Source organism: Peromyscus eremicus, chromosome 9 (assembly GCF_949786415.1).
Source record: "Peromyscus eremicus chromosome 9, PerEre_H2_v1, whole genome shotgun sequence".
NCBI lineage: Eukaryota > Metazoa > Chordata > Mammalia > Rodentia > Cricetidae > Peromyscus > Peromyscus eremicus.
The window spans coordinates 8784887-8808083 of record NC_081425.1 but is presented as its reverse complement, the minus strand read 5'-3'; the positions used below and the strand labels follow the sequence as shown (position 1 = coordinate 8808083).

The window sequence follows — 23197 nt, the reverse complement described above, 5'->3', positions numbered from 1 at the left end:
AGCTCTAACTTAAAGCAAACACTGACAAGAAACCCTACAGAAATGACTTCTGTGTCTGGTCAACCTAACATAACATGACATACTGCAAAATGTGTTTGGCTTTTTAGGTGGAGTCGTCTATAAAGGTTTAACTGCTGTTAAAAATACAGAGCCGGAAAGTTGCAGTGTTTGGATTTATGGGTAAAATGTTTTCTAAACTTGAAAGAGCAGCAAGAGGATACTTTGTTAAAGGATTTGTAAAAACGATTTTAATAATGTTAATGAGGACATAGACAGTGAAGCAGCATTGGGTTTGGAGATGTGGAAATAAGGTTGGAGGATTAGGGGAAGGGAAAATATGTTTCAAACAAAACAAAGTGAGCAGGTTCAACAAAGAGAGTTTTATGGCTCATTTGAAACAGTCTATAGAGGTAAAAAAAAAATCAATCATGGGGAATTTGGATCAGAGTTCTAGTTTCTAAATGTTGTGAGCTTCCATTGCTTTTCTACATTAAAAAAATGAAAATGTCAGTATCTTTGAAACAAAATTATATTCATTTTTGGTATCTGACACACTCATCTCTATAAACATATACTTGCATACATATATATGTATATATATATATGCACATACGTATATTTTTTAAACCTATGTGCACATAATATATTATTTAAGACATATTATTAAACTTGAAAAACATTTTTTTATATTCTCAGTTTCCTCATTGCAATTTTTCTATTAACATTTCAATGTTTGTCTGAACATTTTTATCATTTATATAAAATTACATATTTTCCTGTGGTTATGTTGGAATGGATGAATGAGACCATGTATAGGGACTAATACCACCTAACACATATTTGCTTCTTATACTGCTATGTAAAGGATGATGAGAGAAAAGGTAACTAGTTAGAGATTTTCTAGTATGTAAAATGTTTTAAGCCATATTGTTGTACTCTTAGGTTTGGAGTTTATTTTTAGTGTGATTGATGTTTCTCTTTCATGGCACATGTACTCTACATAGGAGCCAGGCAAAAATAGATTTCATTGCAAGCATTTGACTGGTTCTTGCAAAAGTGGGATATTGCCAGACAGTAAAATGAAAATTGAGTCTATTGAGAGGTTAGTTCAGCAGCTGACAGCAGTGTGTTTGCCTTAGAGTCATCAGATATTCTACCCACCAACACATCCTGTAAGAGCCTTTTTAAAGAGCTTCCTAAACCAATTAAACACAAGCGGGAAGCATCAGTCATCAAAACGATGCTTTCCAGCTAATCGGTGGCCTGCACAAGCTGCATGCCACTGGGAAACGAAGAACACTTCTTTTTTTCCCCAACTTTGTCCTTACTCTGTTGTCCTCCCAATTTTATGGATGTGTGGTCATGCTCAGGGCCCTGTGAAGGAGTACGGGGCTTTAGAGTGGATAAATGCTTTCTCAAGCATTTTTATTCATCAGAATAAAATGAGTTTTAATAGGCTTAAGTGATTTGCCTAAGGCATACAATTAATGTGTGGCTGGCACTCAAAACCATGTCCTTTCTTCTGTTCTAATTGTTCTATAAATATGTATGTATTGATTGAATTTCTCCCCTCCCTAATGGGGAATAAGTTAAAATCTTAAAACATAATCATTTTAGCTTTGGGCAGGCTGCGATGGCAAAGCTAAAGCAGCCAGCCCTGTAGATGCTGGTTTTACCCTGGCATAATTCCCATCTTCTGAAGAAGATTGGTGCAGGAGGACCAAGTCGGACACTTACAGTGATAATAATGATCAAGTTAAACACTCACCACTGGGACTTACACTGTGCTAAGAGTTTACAGCATACAACTCAAATAGTGCTCACAAAAGCAAGTAAAAATTTATTCTGTTTTGCAGAGGCAGAGAGCATAGGGCCAGAATAGTAATGGTGAATTTATTTGTGATTTTAAGTTTAAAAACATCCATACATCATGCCTTCCTTAGTGCATGGAATGTATGATTGTGTGTGAATGAAATGGAGAGATTTGTTTTGGCAAACACGTATCCTCATAATATGGCTGATTTTTATGTGTCACATAGAAATAAGCACCATTTTCATTCTACAGATTCACTTGTATTTCTTCAAGTACACATGTGGTTTATTAACACAAGGGGGAAAGTCTGTCCTTGAGAGAAGGTGGGCTGATTTCCAAACATTGGTTGAAGAGTAGGATGTGAAATGATGCTTGTCCAGGAAGGTGGTTCAAGGAGCCAAGGAGAGTAAAACCCACATCGTTCAGGGGTTGGAGAAAGACAAACAAGGAGGACAGACCCTCTGTGGAAGAACAAGAAAGGCATTCTTGCCCTGATGATCCCAAATGCAAAACCAAAGTTTCTTTTCTCCTCTAAGAACAACAAACAAACAAAATAAACTGAATCATTTGAAACCATTTCAACAGTTCCGATTTTAATGAAAAAAAAAATATAGAATTACTTAAAAACTGCAGTGGGAGCATCTCTCTCCGCGTATAGTAACAAATATGGAGAACACAAACATTGAAGAAATATATCTTCATTTTAAATGTTTATTTTAAACAAATTCTTAGAAATCTCCAGGGACATAGGAATAAGATCATTTAAAATCACTCCTTTAAAGTACAGAGACAGTATTTTAGCAAAGTCACAATATTAAGCCTTTGGTTTCTTTTCTAATTTTAATTTCATCTTATAACACATTTATTAATGCTTTCTTGGAATTAAGGCATGTGTGTGTGTGTGTGTGTATGCACTTTCTAAGAACAATGCCTGCTTTTGCAGTGTAGATGATTAATCTTTCAAAATTCTTGTTACATAATATATGTTCAATTAATGCCACAAGCTGGATAAGTGAACCAATTTACCACCAGTAAGAATAGAACCAGTTATTTTAGAACTTCACGACCATTGATGATTTCAGAAAAAAAATTACTAAAGCTAATTCGATACAGAGGCCATTAATGACAGGATATACATAATGAAGTATTCCCAAAGAAGTAATAAAATTATTTATTAATATTACTATTAATTACCTATAATTATTCCCTATTACAAGTCCTTCAGTTATGATGAGGAGAATATGGAAAGGTATATCCTGGCCTCATCTCTGAGAAATGTACCATTCATCAGATTTTATGACATATGTAAAATAATGTTGGTTCAATGCCAATTAATGGCTCAGTGCTTTTTGTTGTTATTGTTTTTTAAAGAAAAACACAGACATATATGTAGGATTAACAGGAGATACTTGAACTTGAAAAGCAGATATACTATTATGAGTTGCAGGAAAGGGAAGGGCATGCTTTATGAGGAAAGGAAGTGAATAGCAGCAAGAAGAACAACACAGGTGTGGCTTCAAGAGAATAGTGATGCACTGCTCCTAGATAGAATTTGGGTCTGAAAAACTGTGTTTAGAATCCTTTTAAAGTATATTAGTACATTCTAGGGGACCTTAACTGACAAGCCACTATTTACCTTTTACTTTGCTCTCATTTCTAGATGTATATTGGTTTGTACCAGGTGATAACAGACAGGCAATTTGCTTATGCAAATTTGAAAACTGTGAGGTGAATCTCAAGGAGACAAGACTGCTTCTTGAGAAATTTCTTATAAACCTTAATTCGAACAAATCAAGAAGGGCCATACTGTGAAACTGCCAAGCACCTCACCCTTTGTCTTTCTCCCCATGACTCATTTATCTGGAATGACTGTTTCTCCCTATATAGACACATGCTGAGAACCACTGATTTTATTTTTTGCTAAAGCACATGAAAGAGCTTTTAGGTTAAGAAATGATGTGGTAAACATCCTGATTTGGGGAAAATAATGCTGTCCTAGTGGGTTAGAGACAATGTCACTTGCAGTGGGGGATGAGGTAAGACAAAGTGTAATGAAATATGAATAGAGGCATACAGTTTCCTTGTAAGATAGAAAGGAGTAAGGTAATCTTCACATCCTGTCCCTGGTTAGAGACAAACCAGTGAATGCCACAAGGGCTGTAGATAACAAGAGTGTGATCTCTTGACAAGTTAGGGCACAGCCTGTTAGAAGTTCCCTGGACGAAACTAAGGATATGTGCTTTTAATGAAAACATGCTTCTATGTGGCGGATTGTTTTTATCTCTCTAATTAAGTAGCTGATATAAACAATTTAAAGAGAGAAAGAATTATTTTGCTCATAATTTTTAGAGGTTCCCATCATGAAAAGAAAATAAAGAAGAGAACATCGTATCATGGAGGAGAGCAAGTTAAATAGAGACTTAATAGAGAGGATTGAGGACAAAGTACAGCTACCAAAGGCACATCCTCAGTGACCTACTTCTTCCAACTAGGTCCCACCATCTAACAGTTGTATTTCTTGTAATCGTCTATTCGGATTCTGAACATATCAGTGGGTTAAAACACTCATTAGGTCAGAGTGCCGTGTGCTTTACTAGTATGTCATGCTTTTCTCAATCCAGTCAGGTTGATAATCACATTCCATCTCACGGATAGGAATGAATATGTGTTGGTGTATAAGAGTATAAATAAGAAAATGAATTATTATTATTATTATTATTATTATTATTATTATAGGAAATGTTATAGATAAGATAGATCCTCCACACATAGGAAAGAGATACCAATCCTATCAGAAGAGGAGATTGCAGATATAGGATTGTCCACCCAGGATCCTGGACTTATTTGGATCACCATCATAGAAACAGAAATTTTATTTCCTACACGAAGACATGGAAAATAAGAGAATTACAAAGAAACAGAGGAAATGAAAACTTATACATTGTTGAAATATGATAGTTTATTTCAAAGGGCACCATTTTTCCAGTAGGTGGACCTGTTTATAAATAATGTGTTAGAGAATTAAAAAAAAAAATTAAGTTTCAAAAAAAATGTTGTCCAAGTGTGGATATGTGAATGTATTAAATTTTTCTTGGGACATAACTAATGACCATACATTTAACAGTTCAAGGTAGCATCAATTTATTAGCATGTACTCCAGCATTAACATTGAGCTCAGATTTCCACATATCTGAAATCAAATGACTGGCCACATTTGACTCAGTTTAGAAATTCTGAAGAATGAACCATTATGGTCAGAAGTTTTCCTATGTCCTGCCTGGTCCCACAGCTGCTCAGACCCAAATAAACACACACAGACCAATATTATTTTTAAACTTTGGCCTTGGCAGCAGTCTTCTTTTTATCATATATATATATATATATATATATATATATATATATATATATAGAGAGAGAGAGAGAGAGAGAGAGAGAGAGACTCCTTTTGTTTCTGCTAATAATGGGAAAGTCTTTCTGTATGCTGTGAATATGTGTTGCTCTGATTGGTTGATAAATAAAGCTGTTTGGCCAATGGTGAGACAGAGTAGGGTTAGGCAGGACATTCTGAGAGAGAGTTGAAGGAGAGAAAGACAGAGAAGAGGAGATGCTGCTAGTTGCCACCATGAGAAGCAAGATGTAAAGATACTGGTAAGCAACAAGCCACGTGGCAAAATATAGATTTATAGAAATGGATTAATTTAAGATATAAGAACTAGATATCAAGAAGCCTGCCATGGCCATAGTTTAAAAATAATATTAGTTTGTGTGTGTTTATTTGGGTCTGAGCAGCTGCAGGACTGGGCAGGACATAAAAAAACTTCTGACTACAAGCCATTTCTAGGTAATCTAGACCACATGGGGAGAATTATAAGACCAGTAGAACCCCCCAGAAGGTCACTCCATTTTTAGTTCCTAGATGCCTCACATAGTCAGTTCTTTCCCATGAGACCCTTAATGGCCTTGAACAAAACCAGATCTCATACTTTTATACAATGTAATTTTCTGTATCCAACTTCCCAAACAATGATTCCAGCTTCTGTCTCTGCTAATGGCTAGAAAAACATCTGTCTTTTAAAACACCAATTTGATTATGTTACTCTCATGCAGACAATTCTGCTTTCCATAAACCCAAAAATAAGTTATCAGTGAGGTAGTACATTCACATAAGTCCTGAAAATATAGTGTGCCAGGTCTGAAAATGGTATCAGCTTCCCTGTTCTAGGCACTAAAGAGGAAAGTCCTGGGATCCATTTCCAATTCTGCTCAGCACAGATATTTTAAAGAAATTATAGCTCTGTATAGTACTGTTTCTTAAAATTTGGAGTTCATTGTCTGAGATCTTTCCTAGACAGATGCTAAAGTGAAGAAGAAATATAGAAAACATCACAGCCAATTTTATAAATGTCCCATATTATTTTATCACTGACTGTTCTCAATCACAGACCAGGAATGGAGTCATGTGAGGAGAACTCTGAGTGCTTGTGAGAACACTCCAAGATAATAAGTTTTGTGACTGCAATTTCTTTAAAACATGGATTTATTCTTGGAATGTGTTTTCATGTTCCTCCCAGATGTAGTGAATAGGAGTGATTTTACTTCATATTACTCAGTATTGCTTGCTGCTGTATTTCAATTAAATGTTTATATGCCTCTATGGAAAAAATTTGCCACATAAGACTTGTCCTTGTGATCATATACAGCCTGAACTCATGAGAACTTTACTCATGTGATTTCTCTTAACCCTCAGAGTATTGGTCTGAATAAAGTTGGCGATTGCATGAGACTTTATTTATTGGCTCCATTCTCCCAGTTCCCACTTCATCTAAACTGGTGATAACTATAAATCAACTATACAGTTCTCTGACAATGTGTTTAGTCACTTTCAACTGAAAAGTTTCTTAAAATAGTGAGTATTGTTTTACAGTGACTATCCTGTTGAATTCTGAGATCAAATTCTTGAGGTTGGATCATGGTGATTTATGTATTGTTGTTCATGAGGTTCTGTTTGTGTTCTGGCCTGGATCCCAGTAAAATACTAGAAGAATCCTTAGGAAAATAAAGTTGATATGGGAAGAAGTTGGTAAAGGATGTAAGTGTCAAAGAAGGAAGCAAGATAGCACCAGAATGTGGCTTTTGCTACAGTTGTTACACAAGGCTTACTCATAATTAAATCACTCATCAGACAATTCTTTAAGCTAATACTGGATATTTAAATAACACTGTAATATAATATATACAGTAGATAACTAATTAAATGTACTAGTTTTTAATGTGTTGACACATCTTTTCCAAATTACTGTGTTTTTCTTTTTCTCTCAATATGACAATGGCACACAGATATTCTTGTGATTATTTTAGATGTGAGGAAGCTGAATTAGTTATTCAAGGAATTTACCCATACCCATGTTTCATAATGGATGTATATTAGAGTCAAAATTCATTTCTCAGCATGTTGAGCTTCATAGTCCAATCCTTTTATGATTGCACTGGCTACATGATAAGTGGAATACTTTAATAGTAAATGATAAAGGCTGTAAGATAAAACCACTTCTCCGTACTCTACCTCTTCAGATTTGAGTGTTTAAAGTGCTGTATCTTCATTTCTCCATTGCAATGGCCCCCCCATCTCCAGGAATTAGCATACATACCAACCTGTTAACCACATTAAAGAAGTTGTATTGTAAGATGGCATTGGATTCATTTGACTTTGAAATTATTCTTTTAAAATTAGCACTATTGACAAGTTCTTTGAGAACTGCTGACAAAGAACAAGAATTTTTTAAATTGTTATCATTGTTTACATGTTTTTTGGTTAGAAAAGTAGAAATTTAAAGAAACTATAATGTTTCAAAATTTGTGACCTGTTTTGTTTTTTTTTTTAATTGTAAACTTTCTGAACTTCACAGTCCAGTTGCTTGATCTAAGTATTCTTAAATGGTAGGCATATTTGTCATCAATGTTCTGAAGTTATCTTCCTCTGGGCTCTTGAGTATGAGATGCTATCATTCAGATGAATGTCTCACTATTATCTGTGCATTAATGCCACTGAAGTTCCTCTCCTCAGTCCTTTAGAAAGAGACATAATTTAAATGCCCATTAAGTGGACAGCAGAGGTTTATAACATCAGTGTCCTCTTCTCTTACGTTTAGTCATGTGAGTCTCAAGATTGCCTTAAAGAAGTAAATGCCATATCTAGGATTATTTTTATAAGTCTTACCTTTAAGTGAAATATTCTGCTATTCATATCATTACCTTGTTGGAAAGAAGTCCCAACATATTTGATATTATTGAAAATATTACTAGCATTTCTAGTCTGTAAGGAAAATGACTATTGCATTTATTTTGCTCTTAAGAGTAAATGAAATTCGCCAGGCAGTGGTGGTGGTGCATGCCTTTAATCCCAGCACTCAGGAGGCAGAGCCAGGTGGATCTCTGTGAGATCTACAGAGTGAGATCCAGGACAGGTACCAAAACTACACAGAGAAACCCTGTCTTGAAAAAAAAAGAGTAAATGAAATTCATGAGAATTAAGACCTTTGGAGTTGAAAAAAATAATGATTGCAGAAATGTAAGTTGGGCTTTACATCTACCCTATGCCGTGTACATTGGACTATATGCCTAACTTGAGGAATGTTAAATAATTCTACACATATGTCTGTCCAAAATGCTAGACTTGTGGATGAATTCTGTTCTGTAGTGATAGCACTCTATGTCTGGAGATATGTAGCTTGTCAGTTTATAAACTAGTACATGACACTCAGCCAAGGTTTCACAGCAAGGGTTCTACTGTGTAACAGTGCAATTGACTGGGGTTAGATTTTGCTTATTCAGAAATATAGTCATTGAGTGAAACCACTTAGAAGCACAAAGCCTAAATTTGTTTTCCAAAGCATTATCCAATGCCTCCCATTAGAGTTAATAGGTGGACTGTTGCTCTTTGCTGACACCAGATTTTGCCCATCATTTTTCAGTGTTCCAGTTATTATTTTAAATGATGAAGATTTGATTTGGTAAGGCATCTGCACTGAACTAGTGAATTCATATAAGAGAATCATCCTAATTTCTGCCTAAAATGTGTAAGAAAATATGCATTTGTTGTTAATACATATATTGTTGTGGTCTATGTTCAGTTGTTACAGGGTCGATCACCCAAACCCAACACAAGGGAGCTGTTTCAGCCAGGCAGTGGTGGAGGCATGCTGGAGCAGTCCAGTGGAGACTGTGATGACGAAGATGGCTGTGGGGGATCAGGAAGTGGGGAAGTCAAGAGGACCCTAAAGATCACAAACTGTGAGTGCAAGACTCTGGCTCTGCTTTAAAGCGGTTGGTTTTGAAATGTCAGTTAGGAACGGCCATGAACTCAGAGGTAGACAGGAGTAACTGGCAAAGGAAATGAGCCTGTTTTTATCTATGTAGTGTGTGCGATCTTGGGGTTTTATTTGTGTTGCGTTGGTGGCTTTATGTGGAAATGACACTTTTCTATAAAGAACTGATAAGTGATGGGCAGTTTTGAGAATTATACAGTTTTAAAGGAAACAATCTTTAGGACATATTGTTCAATTTATATTATTGATAAGTAATGTGAACCAGGTGAATAAGTACCACATAACAGCCAAATGTGCAATTTTACAGTATTACCATGTTCCCACCTACGTGGTTTTACTCTGTTAGTTTTTGATATCATCTAATTAGATTCATCTCTTCTGAATATGCAGTCTTATTAGTTACTTGAGAGTTTTATACAATGTGTTTTGCTCATGTTCAACCTTCTCCCCAAACTCTTCCTTAATCCTGTGAATATTCATTTTTGAAAAATCTCCCTAATGTTGACTTTCTTTTTGTTTATATGGACTACAAATTATAAATTATTCTGAATGTTTAAGTATTCATTTACATGAAAGATATAACTTCCAGGGCTGAATTTGGAACCCTTAGTAGACACCTAACAACCCAGGTACAGTGGTCTGTGTCTATAATCCCAGCTCAGGAAAGATGGAGTTCAGGGATTCCTGGAACTCACTGGGCAGAGACCCTGGCCAAATAAAAAAAAATGAAGTGGAGGGCAATTGGTGGCTGGCATCTTCCTTTGACTGCCATCTGCCATGTACACACACACACACACACACACACACACACACACACGCTCACACACATGCCCCACACACATACCTAATACTATTCATGTGCATGCATGTGCACCTATAAACAGAAAATATACAACTTACAATTTAAAAGTTTTGAAAAGCAAAAAAAAAATGAAAAAAAAAAACTATCAAATGGTGTTCCAATTTGGTCTTTATATACAAGATAAAGAAAATAGGATCTATACCCTCCAATGTCGTGCATGTTTATTTGTTCATGGACCAGGGCAATAAAAGTGATCAAATGAGAAAAAAAAAGTCAAGGTTAATATAGCCCAAGCAGTTGGATTTCAATTACCTCAGCTCTGATTCTACCGAAGCTTAAACTGAAGTAATCTTTCTGGCTATTGAGTCCCCAGATGCAGATTGGCCTGATGTCCTGTTCTGCACACAAGAGTCCTTTGTACCCGTCACATATATCCTCTGCTGGGAGAAAAAGTACTCAGTAATAATGCTCCAAAGATTAAAATGTCAGCTTCTCATGCCTTTAAAAAAGCGTGTTTTGTTAGCAAAGTGTATTGATTTAAAAAGCTAGAAACCAATAGTGATGCAAAATATAAAAGAATTTGTATAATGAAATGGGTCTGCTTGTTACACATGGTAATTGGTGTATTTAACAGGGAAGGTAAATAAATGAGGGTTACTATGAGTAAGCAGCAATGGAGCAAAGGACATAGGTGGAGTACTTCCTGCTCCTGCTGGCAGAATTAGAGATACCTGGTGTCCTAGTTGGTATGAATAGTTCTTCCTGCTTTGATTTTTTATTTGTTTTTTTTTTTAGATCTATACACAAAAAATAAAATGAAAGGGGTTTTCAATAGTAAAATGACTTTGACTAAGACTTAAAAGATTCTCTTCTTTATTTGGCAATTATGACAGAATGACATTCAATTCAAAATCACTTATTTCCTAATATACTCTTTGTATATATATATATATATATATCACATATATCATACACATATATGTATATATTGCCTATATAGGCATATGCCATACACATACCTATGTATGTATATTAACATATAATATATGTCCTCTAATTAGTTATCTTAATGTTAGCAGGATTCTAAGACATCAAAATATGTACCAGAAAGAAATAATGAAATAGAAACAGAAATAAAATAATCAACTGACGTGAATTAGATTGAAAGTGCCTCCATATATATGTCCATCTGTATATTTGTGCATATGCTGGCAAAATTAAACTTTAAGGCATTTTTTCACATTCTAGAGTTATTTAGAATCTTAAGAACACGGTATAGATAAAATTTGGTTTGTTTCATGAGAGAAATAGATCCAGTGAAAGATGTTCAACTACTGTCTTCTCATCAACTTGGGTATCAAGGTGGCAAGAGAGAATCTGTTACTTCAAAACCTGCTTTTCAATTACTGCTCAAAGGGTCAGGTTGTCGTAAGCAAGTCCCAGTCGAACCTGGGAAGATTAGATACAGATGTTTGTCAGAAACTCCAGGCAAACATGGAAAACATACCCGTCTGTTCGCTCCAAGTGGGCCGCTTGTTGTTTCTAAGTGTTTATAGCTGTTGTCTTTCAATTTTTAATAAGTAGGTAGGAAATCACCGTAGATAGACTTCTGAAATAAAGAAGATTGAGGACACCGGTGAAGTGTGGGCTACACCTCTAGGTTTTCAAAGTACTGCAATTTTGTTTTTTGTAACTTTGGGCTAGTTCATTGGCCAGAAGGTATGAGCAGTTGTTGTGGTCTCAAGAGCTGGAAAACACCATCTTTTAGAATGGTCAGTGGCTGTTACTTATGTTTAGAGCTTTGCATGCATCATTATTTGTTCTTCATACTCTGTGTGTTCTATGTGTACTCCTTATTAGCTGGAAATGTTATGGTTATTTGTAATCCTGAAAGGTCCAATTAGAATAATTATGCACACACACACATATATATGTGTATATATATATATATGTATATATATGTATATACATATATATATATATATGAGAGAGAGAGAGGGAGATACAGAGAGAGAAACATATTACTACTCTGTGCTATGTAAATTCAATGACTGTTCCATATATGCAAATTTACAAAGCTTAAAAACATTTTTCTAATTGTACTGTTTTCTATTTCTACACATGTCTACTTCAGGCAATGCAAAGAACTATATGATTCAAAATGTAAAGTTTTAGCACCAAAATATTTATTTATCATTTAGGCATCATTTTTATTTAATCACCAACAATACTAAGTAATTTAATATATTTAATAGTTAATTTTTAAATGTATTATTTGTGTGCATGTTTATGTGTGAATGGATGTGTGTATGGGTGTGTGAGTGTGTGTATGTGAGTATGTGTGTGTATTGTGAGTTTGTGTTTATATGTAATTGTGTGTGTATGTGTGTGAGTGTGTGTATGTGTGTGTTAGTGTATGTGTTTGTGAGTTTGTTTGCATGTGTTTATATGAGTGTGTGTGTTAGAGAGTGTATGTGAGTTACATGTGAGAGCATGTACCCATGGAGACCAGATAAGATCCGCTGGAGCTAGAGTTACAGGCAGTTGTGAGCCATCTGACATGGAGGTGGAAGCCAAATGGTTCCTCTGGGCAAGAGGAAGTTATGTCTGTGTTCTTTCCTAACTAGCTTTCTCTCCAGCCCCGACTGTGTTATATTTTACAAAGTATTTCATTTTGTAATCCTGCCTGTGGATTCCTATTAAATAAAAAAAACTTAAGTGTTACTTATAATAAGAAGCCATCTATGCTGCATAGTTTTCAGTACTAGGGATTTAAAATATTTTCTCATTTCATCAGAATGGTTTTGAAATGATCTCATATCACAGGAAAGCTTTCTACATTTGAATGTTTTACATATATTTGGATATTCACTGAGAATCTCAAATTGTAGGAATAGCATCTTTGAATCTTAATTTTGCCTGACTCTAACCACCTACGTTGAGGTCCTTTTACATGGAGAACTCAAGCAGGACATACATGCTGATGGACAAAATCGAGTTCTTCCTTTCTTTGCATGTTTGACAAACTTATTTCTAAAACCAATGTCTCTTCATTAACTGGACTGTTCTTCTTAATCTCCAATGCTGATATTGTAAATCAGTGTGCCATTTGACAACAGGTTATAGGAAAACTATGAGCTGAGTGATTTTTGAAACTCCGTTGTAGTTCTTATATGATATCCATTTGCTAACAATGAGCAAGTTCATTTTGATAAGGTGGTTCACAGTAACAATATCAGACAAAATGAATTTGGTCTCAAGTTCATTTAGATGATAGACATTAAGAAATATAGTGTGATTTTTACATCTTCAAGTTTCTCTGTCAATAAACTGTAATACTTGTTAATTCTTCTTAAACAATATTATTTAGCATGTTTAGCGGAGTTTTCTTTTTAGTTTTCATTTTCACCGGAAAACGTGTAAAAGGCATCAGAGCCTGTTCAGTGTCTGTGCCAGTTGTGTTTCTGAGTGGCTGTATTGGAATCCTGGGTTACCTGTAGTAACAGCGGTTCACACTGACTGGAACACTCACAGTACCAAGGTACTCTTTGGGTTCCTGGGCCTTACTGAGTATTCTCTTCAGCCATCCAAGGCTTTTCTATAAAAAAGAATCCACTTTCTAGATGGATAGAGCTTTTGTTTATACCTCACTTAGAACCCTTATATCCACTTCCAACAAATGACTCTATATCATGAAGCTAAGATGACCTTGGAAGAGACTGTCACACTCCAGATACATAGTGAAATAAAGACGGTCCTTTGTTACTTAGTTAAGAAAAGATACTAATTTCCTTAGTGACAAAGGATTGTGGAGTGAGTGAAAATTCTTGGCTTCCCCCTATCTTTTTTCACGTAAATCACCGTTGCTTCAAGATCTCAGCCAGCAGTAGACATTAGGGAGAGCTCAAAGAATATGACCTGAGTTTTCTTTTCAGAGCTATGAGAACTATGAATTAATGCTACTATAAAAATAATGTCATGTACATTTCCATTGACTGTCATTTCTCAGGCTTTGAACAAAGATCAGGTGTCATTTTTTCATTACAGAGCTAATGATTTTTCTCCTCTCCAATCTAGGTCATTTTAGGTAGTAGATGCGTATAATATTTGAACACCATTAAGTTAGTTCCAAATATGTTAGAACACTTATATTGTTTGTAAAATTAAAGTATTACTGACTTTGTTCAGCTAAAATGTATGGATTCTGTCTTGTAGAGGGTTAAAAGCAGCACAGTAGTAAAACTTGAAAAAAAATAAGGAAAGTGTAGTGTAAATAATTGAATTGCTTATCAATTTATTTCATTTAAACAGAAGTAAGCCTCTTGTTGAGGTTATTGAATTAATTTTTGAGATATGGTAACCTTGAATAATGACTATGTACTTGAATCTACCTATTACAATTGCCTAATTTGAGGTTGGAAGAAGCTTTATACAATAAAAAATTTGAATTTTTATAAGAAATTCTCTTTTTCAAAGTTCATTTAATATTACCAGCTAGTTCAGCTTTTACTTATAAAAATTATAATGAAGATAAATAAGATATATCTAATAGAACTAGGTTTTAATTAATATGTGATCACTATGAATATTATTCTGATTACAATGTTCCACTTTGGTTTATAAATAATTGAGACTCATCTTGAACACTAACTATTGTGTTAACAAGATTGTATGCAATGGAATATGGATATTTAATGAGTAACAGAAAACTATCTTTTATCCTCTTGAAATATTATATATTGTATTCATGAATTTAAATAATAGAATTGAAAGGCAAGGTCTGTCCTTGAATGCCTTTGTGATGATTTTCATTGTATTGGCTTTGAATGATGTTAAATTTCTGAGGTGAAGAGTAAAGACATTAATTAAAACTTAAGGAAGCCTGTTAGCATGCATCCCATAGGAACCAGTAATTCAGCAATATCTCATAACTTACTACATCACATCAGAGAAATATAAAATAAAAAATTCATGCTTTTTCAGAATAGCATAGTACTGAACATATTTGTAAAGGACATACAAATTAAAATTCAAGAAAATATCACTAGATACATTTTGTTTCAACTTAATTGAGCTCATCTATTTACCATAAGTAAATAAATAAATAAATAAATAAATAAATAAATAAATAGAAACAAACAACCCTGTATTCTATTATCATTTTATTTCAAATTAACAAGGTATAAAATTGCAATGTTTTCTTCTCTTAGAGAACTTGCCAAAGTGCATAATGTTAAGTCAAGTTAGATATGTAATTGGTTCCTTATGGATTTCTTTTCATATAATATGTGGAAAGGGTGATTCAGAGCATTTACCAAATAATTAAATGATCACTAAGCAGAATTAATCATAAAATTAAAGAGAATACAATTTGATCCCAGAGCATCTCAAATTTATTATACAAACTTCTTGAATATTCTGCTAAGGAGGAAAGCACAGTCAGGAGGCCCGGGGAGAGCCCAGGTGATGTTGTTGCTTGCATTCCAAGATCACACTTGAGGAGAAAATACAGTCTGTGAATTACAGTCCTTCCTGTATCCAGAATCATTACCTGGTAAAGTAAAAGTAATTTAAAAATTCTATCAGTATTTACACATGTTCCTTCCAAGAAAGCAGTGTGAACAAGGCCTTTAGGAAATGTCATATTTGAGCTAGCAATGATAGATCATTTTATACAAATGTTAGTTTCAGTCTTAGTTTGCTTTGAGGACTTGTGTTTACTGTCAAACATCAAAACAGTCATGTCTATCCATTCTCAGGATAGGAAGTTCTTGGCTGTCTTACTCCAAGAAGACTTCCCTCTTGAATTATGACTTCTGGCATCCCAATAGAAATGGTCTGTTTATTAACTGTGGTTTTCGATGGACACTGAGTATCACCTTAAATATCAGCCGAGATAAATCAAAGTTTTGTGTGTGCTCAGAGAAAAGAGTGAGTCTGTGAAGGAAACAGGAAAAGGTCACTAGGAAGAAAAATAATTATTTTACGGCAATATTGATGAGTGAGTGGCTCTGAGTGGGTAAATGAATGATTTCCTTCCAACATGTGACATCAGAGAAGGAAGGCTGCCTGGCAGGAGCAGCAGGTACATTCACAAAGAAGCAACCAAAGACACATGCAAGGCTAAAATTGTACAATGGGTTGTAATAACAACTCTGATGGTTTGATTTAGTATGGGAAACAGAGAAGGAGTCTCAAGTTTCTGGATGATTTTGTGTGGATGTGCAGGACTTTGGCGGCACTGCAATGCACTGGTTAGGAACATAAATAAATGTGTACAAAATGATGAAGTATGTCTTTAATAGGACATTCACCACCTGCTTTGTATATAGTTATACTGTACCTGGATTGCCATAACACAGCAACTGTCCAAGCTACATCATTTTAAAGATAAAGTGACTGGATCTATAGACTGCTTAACAATAGGGCCCACTCTTCCCCACATCCACCCACTCAAAGACAAAATTAAAGCATGTGAAAATGTTTCTGTACTTCAATCAGTTGACAGTAAAGAAAGGGGAATCTAATCAAACTGAATTTACATCAATTACACAGAGATGAGGATATATTTGTATCCACTGTTCCTCCTGGTCCCAGAAATAGCCTTGGAGACCAATTAAGAGCCTTTCTCTTAATGTGCCTCCCTTCTGAGTATTGCTCCCAGAACCCACATATTGCAGCTCACAATGGCTTACAATTTCAATTCCAGGGCACCTGAAACACTGGCCTCCACAGGTACCTGTACTCACATGATTCACACCTAAATCTATGAAGGTACATATACATATGAAATAAATAATTACATCTTTATCAAAATTTTGGGATCTAGATGGAGGTCTTTAGGTCATTGGAAGCACTGTCCTTTGTAGTGATATATTGTATTCCCTAATAAACTTGCCTGGGGATCAGAGGACAGAGCCAGCCACTAGATTCGATATAGAGGCCAGACAGTGGTGGCACACACCCTTAATCCTATTACGTGGGAGGCAGAGATCCGTCTGGATCTCTGTGAGTTCAAGGGCACACTGGAAACAGAGCCAGGCAGTGGTGGCACACATATTTAATCCCAGTACTGGGAAGCACACACGCCTTTAATCCCAGGAAGTGACCGCATGGTGGAAAAAGGTATATAAGGCATGAGGAGACAGGAACTAAAGCAGTTCAGCTGACATCCTTTCCGGTGAGGACTCGGAGGCTTTCAGTCTGAGGATTTGTGGAAACAGGATCGGCTGAGGAGTTGTTGAGGTGAGGTTGGCTGTGGCTTGCTCTGCTTCTCTGATCTTTCAGCTTTCATCCCAATATCTGGCTCTGGGTTTTTTATTATAAGACCATTTAAGATTCGAACAACAGTCCTTGGATAATATTAAAGCAGTGCTTGTAAGATTCACAAGTTATTTCTCTAAGAGTACGTTTAAGATAAAAGCCGACGCCTTGTCCCTGAGCCACTTTCTGACTTCCTGTCTATCATGTGATGCTTCATCACACATACACATGCACACGTACACACACACACACACACACACACACACACACTCATGTTATTGTGATTCCTACTGCCTTGAAGACCCTGATGTTGGAACCATGTCTTTTAACTTTAAGCTATGCAATTCATAAGTTTCTTCACTTTAGACATAATTCAACTCCTGGTGTTTTGTTAGAGTACCAGAAAGCAGATTACTACAGCGACCTACGTAGCTCCTTGGACAGGCAGCATACATTCTTGACTTTATCTTATCTAAGACAACGAGTTTTTTTTTTTTTTTTGGTTTTGCTCCCTGCCTTCTTCAGAAGGTGATATATATATATTTAATGAAATTTTGTCAAGAAATAATTTGAAACATGTAATTCTTCTCCTTCCAGAGTTCAGGTCATCTCATACTTTTCAAAATATTTTTCCATTTGGAGCTTGTTTTTTATTTTTAATTTTTTTATATTACTCACGAAGTCTTCACTTAAGGTGGTTTTACTGTTTAGCAAGCCACATCAAGTGCATCTTGGGTATCAATGTTGCAGACCTACAAACAGATACTTTTATGTAAGTTTTCATCCATTTATTGGTAAGTGGTTTTTCATGGCCACTGTCTACTTGAGATGGAAATTAAGGACAGAGTGATACTGTAAACAAATATATTTACCAATTGTTTTATTATACAAGTATACTAAATTACCAAAATAATTATAGCACGATAAAAAGCACATGTGCCTATTAATATTACTAACATTGGTAAAGAAGTTGAGTGCTTGACTACCTATATTCTCTCTCAAATTGATGGTTATAATATACATAATTGGTTAATGGAGACAGATGTAGATATTTTCAGTTCACATCATATCTATCACCTAACTCTAGTTTATTCTCTATTAATTATATATTTCTCAATACTAGTCATGATCTCAATTAGTCTCTACTTCACTCCCTAAGAAGATCTCTGACAGAACACCTCACACATCCTTCCATGATTCAAAGCCCTCCTGCCCTTTATAATAAAAAACTAATTTTGTTTAATTATAAGCATGTTGGCTCCCATTTTCTCTTCTTGCATTTCTTCATCAGCTTTACATTTTATTTTGACAGAACGTTTTGATGGTAAAATGGATGAGCATAACTTTAGTATCTTCCCATTCTTTTCCCTTCTAGTGCCCAGCAATTCATTCTCTCTTTAATGTGCAGTAATTTCACTTTTATATTGGTAGTTCTGGGCTCACATTCTCAGGTGCCGAGTGTACTTGTTCAATTTCTACTGTTAAATATTTTCTCAGAGGCTTCTTATTGAAAGTTTGACTTTAAATAATTTGTTCTCTACTCTTGACTTTTTTCTTTGGGAACTGCTGCTATATATTTTTGAATTTCTCTTGCTTAGTTTTAATATCTTCCCAAATCCTTTTAATCTACTTTCAAACTCAGCTACCCTGCCCCTCCAGTTCTGCTGGTTGTTAAAATTCAGCTCTTTGGCCCCCTGTTTTATCTTACGGCACTGTTACTGAACTATCTTTACGTTTACAATATTTATGTATTATATTATTTATTTTAAAACTTATTTTTTATGCTTTAGCTCTGACAAGCTCTAAAATTTTCTAATTTGGTCTCTCATTTTTATTTGGTAAATTGTGTTTTTTCCTAATACCTTACACTGACTTTGAAATGTTAAATTATTTGTTTTGGAGCACTATTAATTCTATTACAGTAGGAGAGAGAAACTGAGATCAGTTTTATTACAATGAGAAACAGAAAAATACTGAGCCTTATGGAAAAAAGTTGACGTCGGGATGTCACTATGGTGAAGCTGGCTAACACGACTAGGTGTGTCATCTGTCCTGGTTAATGATAATGAATGCTAGGCTTTGGGCCATCTACCAAGCATGGGACATAAAAGAATAGTTTTCTTTTTCTTTTTTTTTTTTTTTTTTTTGGTTTTTCGAGACAGGGTTTCTCTGTGTAGCTTTGCGCCTCTCCTGGAACTCACTTGGTAGCCCAGGCTGGCCTCAAACTCACAGAGATCCGCCTGGCTCTGCCTCCCAAGTGCTGGGATTAAAGGCGTGTGCCACCACCGCCCGGCTAGTTTTCTTTTTTACTAGATTTCTTACAGACTGCCCAGCTCCTTGTAGAAGATAGCCCTCACTTCTAAAGCTTGCACAAAGGTGGGAGAATATTTCCATGCCTCTGATAGTAAGAATTTACTTAATAAGCTTTCTAAAGTCTATACTACTATGAGAAGGAAGTTCAAGAGCTCATAGTCTTGGGGACACACAGAATGCATTTAGAGTTTGGTATAATTTCTAAGGATTTTAAAGCTGTCTTAGTCATGATAACTTAGCTGCTTACAACTGGTGAATCTCACCATCACTTTCTTTGTTTACTGAATGTTTTTGTGTGGCCTATTTTATAAATTGCCCTTTTTTTACTTCTTTTAAACATTTTATTTTTGATTCAAAATATCTCATTATATATACACTACTATGTGCATATACAAAGCAGTTTAAGCATGTGGATAAGCTTTTTTTCTGCTGTTTCTAACATATTTTTTAAACATACATGTGGCCTTCATAGCTTTAAGGTGCTCAAAGTCTAGGAGAAAAAGATGTACTAAGTAAATGTTATACTATGAAATGATAAAAAGAGGGAGAATGTGAGGTATTGGGATAAATGGAAGAAAATCATCAATTCTATGAGTTTTTACCCCTTAATCTTAACATTTTGAAAATTAAAGTTGAGGTAGATTTTCATACAGGATCAAAGAAAGGTGGGAAGTGGGATTAAACTCATTCTATCAAGGACATTTACAAAAGAAGAATGCTTAAAATACCAGCATGCATTTCGTATACCACAGTCTTCACTCTAGTCCTGGGACCTGCCTCCTCTTGAAGACAGAATGAGAGAGGCAGTGGGGCAGTAGCCAGAGGTTCCATAATGTACAAGAATGTATATAGTAGCACTGCTTAGTAGTTTCAGCTTTATTCTGCAGGAAATAATGGATTTACTCAACTGTAAAGAAAATCCATATATTCAAGGCAGAAGGCACAAATAATAGACATATCAGTGATGGGTAGACAACAAATTGAGAAGCTGAACATGAAACTTACTCACTTTCTCCTTGGTGCATTTTTTTAAAATTTTCCCTTATTTTTAAGTTGATAGATGACTAGTCCACTTTGTCCAAAGCCAGAAACTAGAGAGCTTTTCTGTGATCCTTTCCATCCTTTAGTCTCTATATCAAATAAGATCCATTGTGTTTACTGCTAATTTTTATTTGAAAAATACTCACTCCTATACCCACCTCTACTTTATTAATTCATAACCTTGATTTCTCTGGCCTAAATACACAATGAATATCATTTTTGCTCCCCTGCTGTGGATTGGGAGTTCCTACATTCCAATTGAAACTATTATTTCAAATAGAGAGTCTGTTTTTTGACTAAGACAGGAGACTTCAAGCAACCATGTAGCATTATTGAGCAGATAAGAGCATCTCTATGAGAAAGAGGCTGATTTAATATCAGCCTGCACACAGCTGAAGGACAGCTGTTAGTTACTAGTCATATCAGGAAGATAGTTTCAGTCATTTCAGATATTTGGATGCCTTTTACATTCTTTAGTTTGAATTGAAAGTGTATATGTTATATAGCATATACATAAGGAGATCCTCATACAAGTATATAATGTATGTTGGGTACATTCTTCTTGAACACACTCTACCTCTTCTAATTTGGAAAGGTAAGCAGGGCCAGGCTTAGTTAGTAGTGAAATGTGTGGCATACTTACTGTCTCTCATAAAACACATCTTTTAAAACATTAGAAGATTCTTATGGCTCTTCTGGTATTTATTTACTTATTTTACTGCCCTACACAACCAATGTATTCTCCCTGAATTGTTTGTAACTAAGCAAACTCCCAACCTCTTCAACTAAGTTCTCAAACTTAGTGAGATATGAAAATTATATTGCCTAAATTATTTTTCAAGCTCATATATTATCTAATGCCCTAAATGGAGATTGAAAAAGAGAAGGGAAAGCCGGGCAGTGGTGGTGCACACAATCCCAGCACTCAGGAGGCAGAGCCAGGTGGATCTCTGTGAATTTGAGGCCAGCCTGATCTACAGAGTGAGATCCAGGACAGGCTCCAAAACTACACAGAGAAACCCTGTCTCAAAACAACAACAACACAAAAAAAAAGAAAAAAGAAAAGAAAAGAAAAAAAGGAAAAGAGATGGGAAAAGATGCCCTGTTTTTAGCTGGATTGGCCTTCAATCCAGACCAGAGTCTTTCTCCTAGTAACAGTGTCTCTTCTTCCACACTTCTTCCTGATAGAAATGCTACTGGGTACAAGACTCTTGCTCTCCTGCCTTTGAGGTAGGATTTTTTAATTTTTGACTATATCTTATGGATGCTTCTCTGGTCCTTGAAGAAAACAGTCTTTAGTTGTGACACTGGCAAGAAAATAGGAGAAGATACACATGCGTTCGAGGTGTATTTGCGTGATAATCCTGAAAGATGCCTGTCCAGAGTGAGCTTGCTTCTTGCCATTCTGAGCACACATACCATGGTGTCTCTTTTGAAGGCTATCTGAATATGGCTGCACCCTCAAATCTACACCTTCTAATAACTCCCTAGAGCCTGCTTTTCCTTTTTTTTTTTCAGGTCCTATTAAAAAGAGCAGTGAAACATTCAAATTTTATTCAATTAACCTTAAATATCTATATGACAAATCCTGTATTAATTTATATCTTAAGTAACTTCTGTTTCCCAGTATGGACTTTGTCTGGTACAGCATGTATTAATAGTAAAATTAGAAACAACACATATTTATTATTTGAAAATCTATGTGATTCCTGCTAGTTTTCAGGGGTAACAAACTTAAATTTTCTGTCTGTGAGTATGTATCCTATTGTGAGAATAAAATTTGTTTTACAATTTCTTCCCAAATTCCAAAGGAAAATTATCACCTAAGTATCAGATGAAATAACTCATTCATGGTTGGAGACACTGAACAGAGTATAAGGGGAACTGGCTGTCTGTTGAGGGAACGGAACCCAGGGAATTAGCCCTGGAATCAGTTAGTCTTTTGTTTAAACTGGCTGGGAACCAAGATCTGTCAATGACACTGGTATGTGAAGTGTCTCTGTGAAGGCTGACCACTGAGAGAGACTATTGAGTTTTCCACAGAGCCCATTGTCCAGGCTGACAAAAATCTAGTTAGGACAACTGATTAATAAATAAATGAATAAAAAGCAAACAGAACTAAGGTTTACAGTATAAAATATAGTTGGTTCTTTAAATAAATTTCAAGTTTCTTTCTTTCCTCCTCTACTACTAATTCCATGGCATCCCTGTTTGGAGTGTATGAGTTTACTTTATAAAATACATTCAAGTACTCTCCAACATCCTATATATTTGCCAGGTATAAGAAGTATGTTTCATTCCTACTCCCAAAATCAAAAATCTCATTGCTTCCCATGACTAACTCAAGAGCACAACCTCATGTATTAGTTGTAATAGGTATTATAGATATCAATGTCTTTATGGGAAACTTTACATCTACTTTTGGTCACGGCATTTATAACTGCTATGCGTTATGTTGACTGGCATCTTGACAGGACTTGGAGTAACTTAGCAGAACATTTGTAAAGCCTGTTCATGAGGGCTCATTTAGATCAGGCTAATTAAAATTGGAAGTCCCTTCTTAACTGTGGGTAGCACCATCCCACCCCTGGACTGGGGTACAGAACTATATAAATGAGAGAAAGTAAGCTGACCAACAGC

General features: G+C 35.3%; 1 protein-coding gene across 1 annotated transcript in view; it reads left to right on the top strand.

Annotated features, from left to right (window-relative positions):
- Gpc5 (glypican 5) overlaps positions 1 to 9132 on the top strand; it is a 646525-nt gene extending 637393 nt beyond the window's left edge. The window contains exon 7 of the mRNA XM_059274285.1: positions 8944 to 9132. Coding sequence (XP_059130268.1) covers positions 8944 to 9132 — 189 coding nt within the window. The remainder of the gene's footprint in view (positions 1 to 8943) is intronic.
- The last annotated feature ends 14065 nt before the right edge of the window (positions 9133 to 23197 follow it).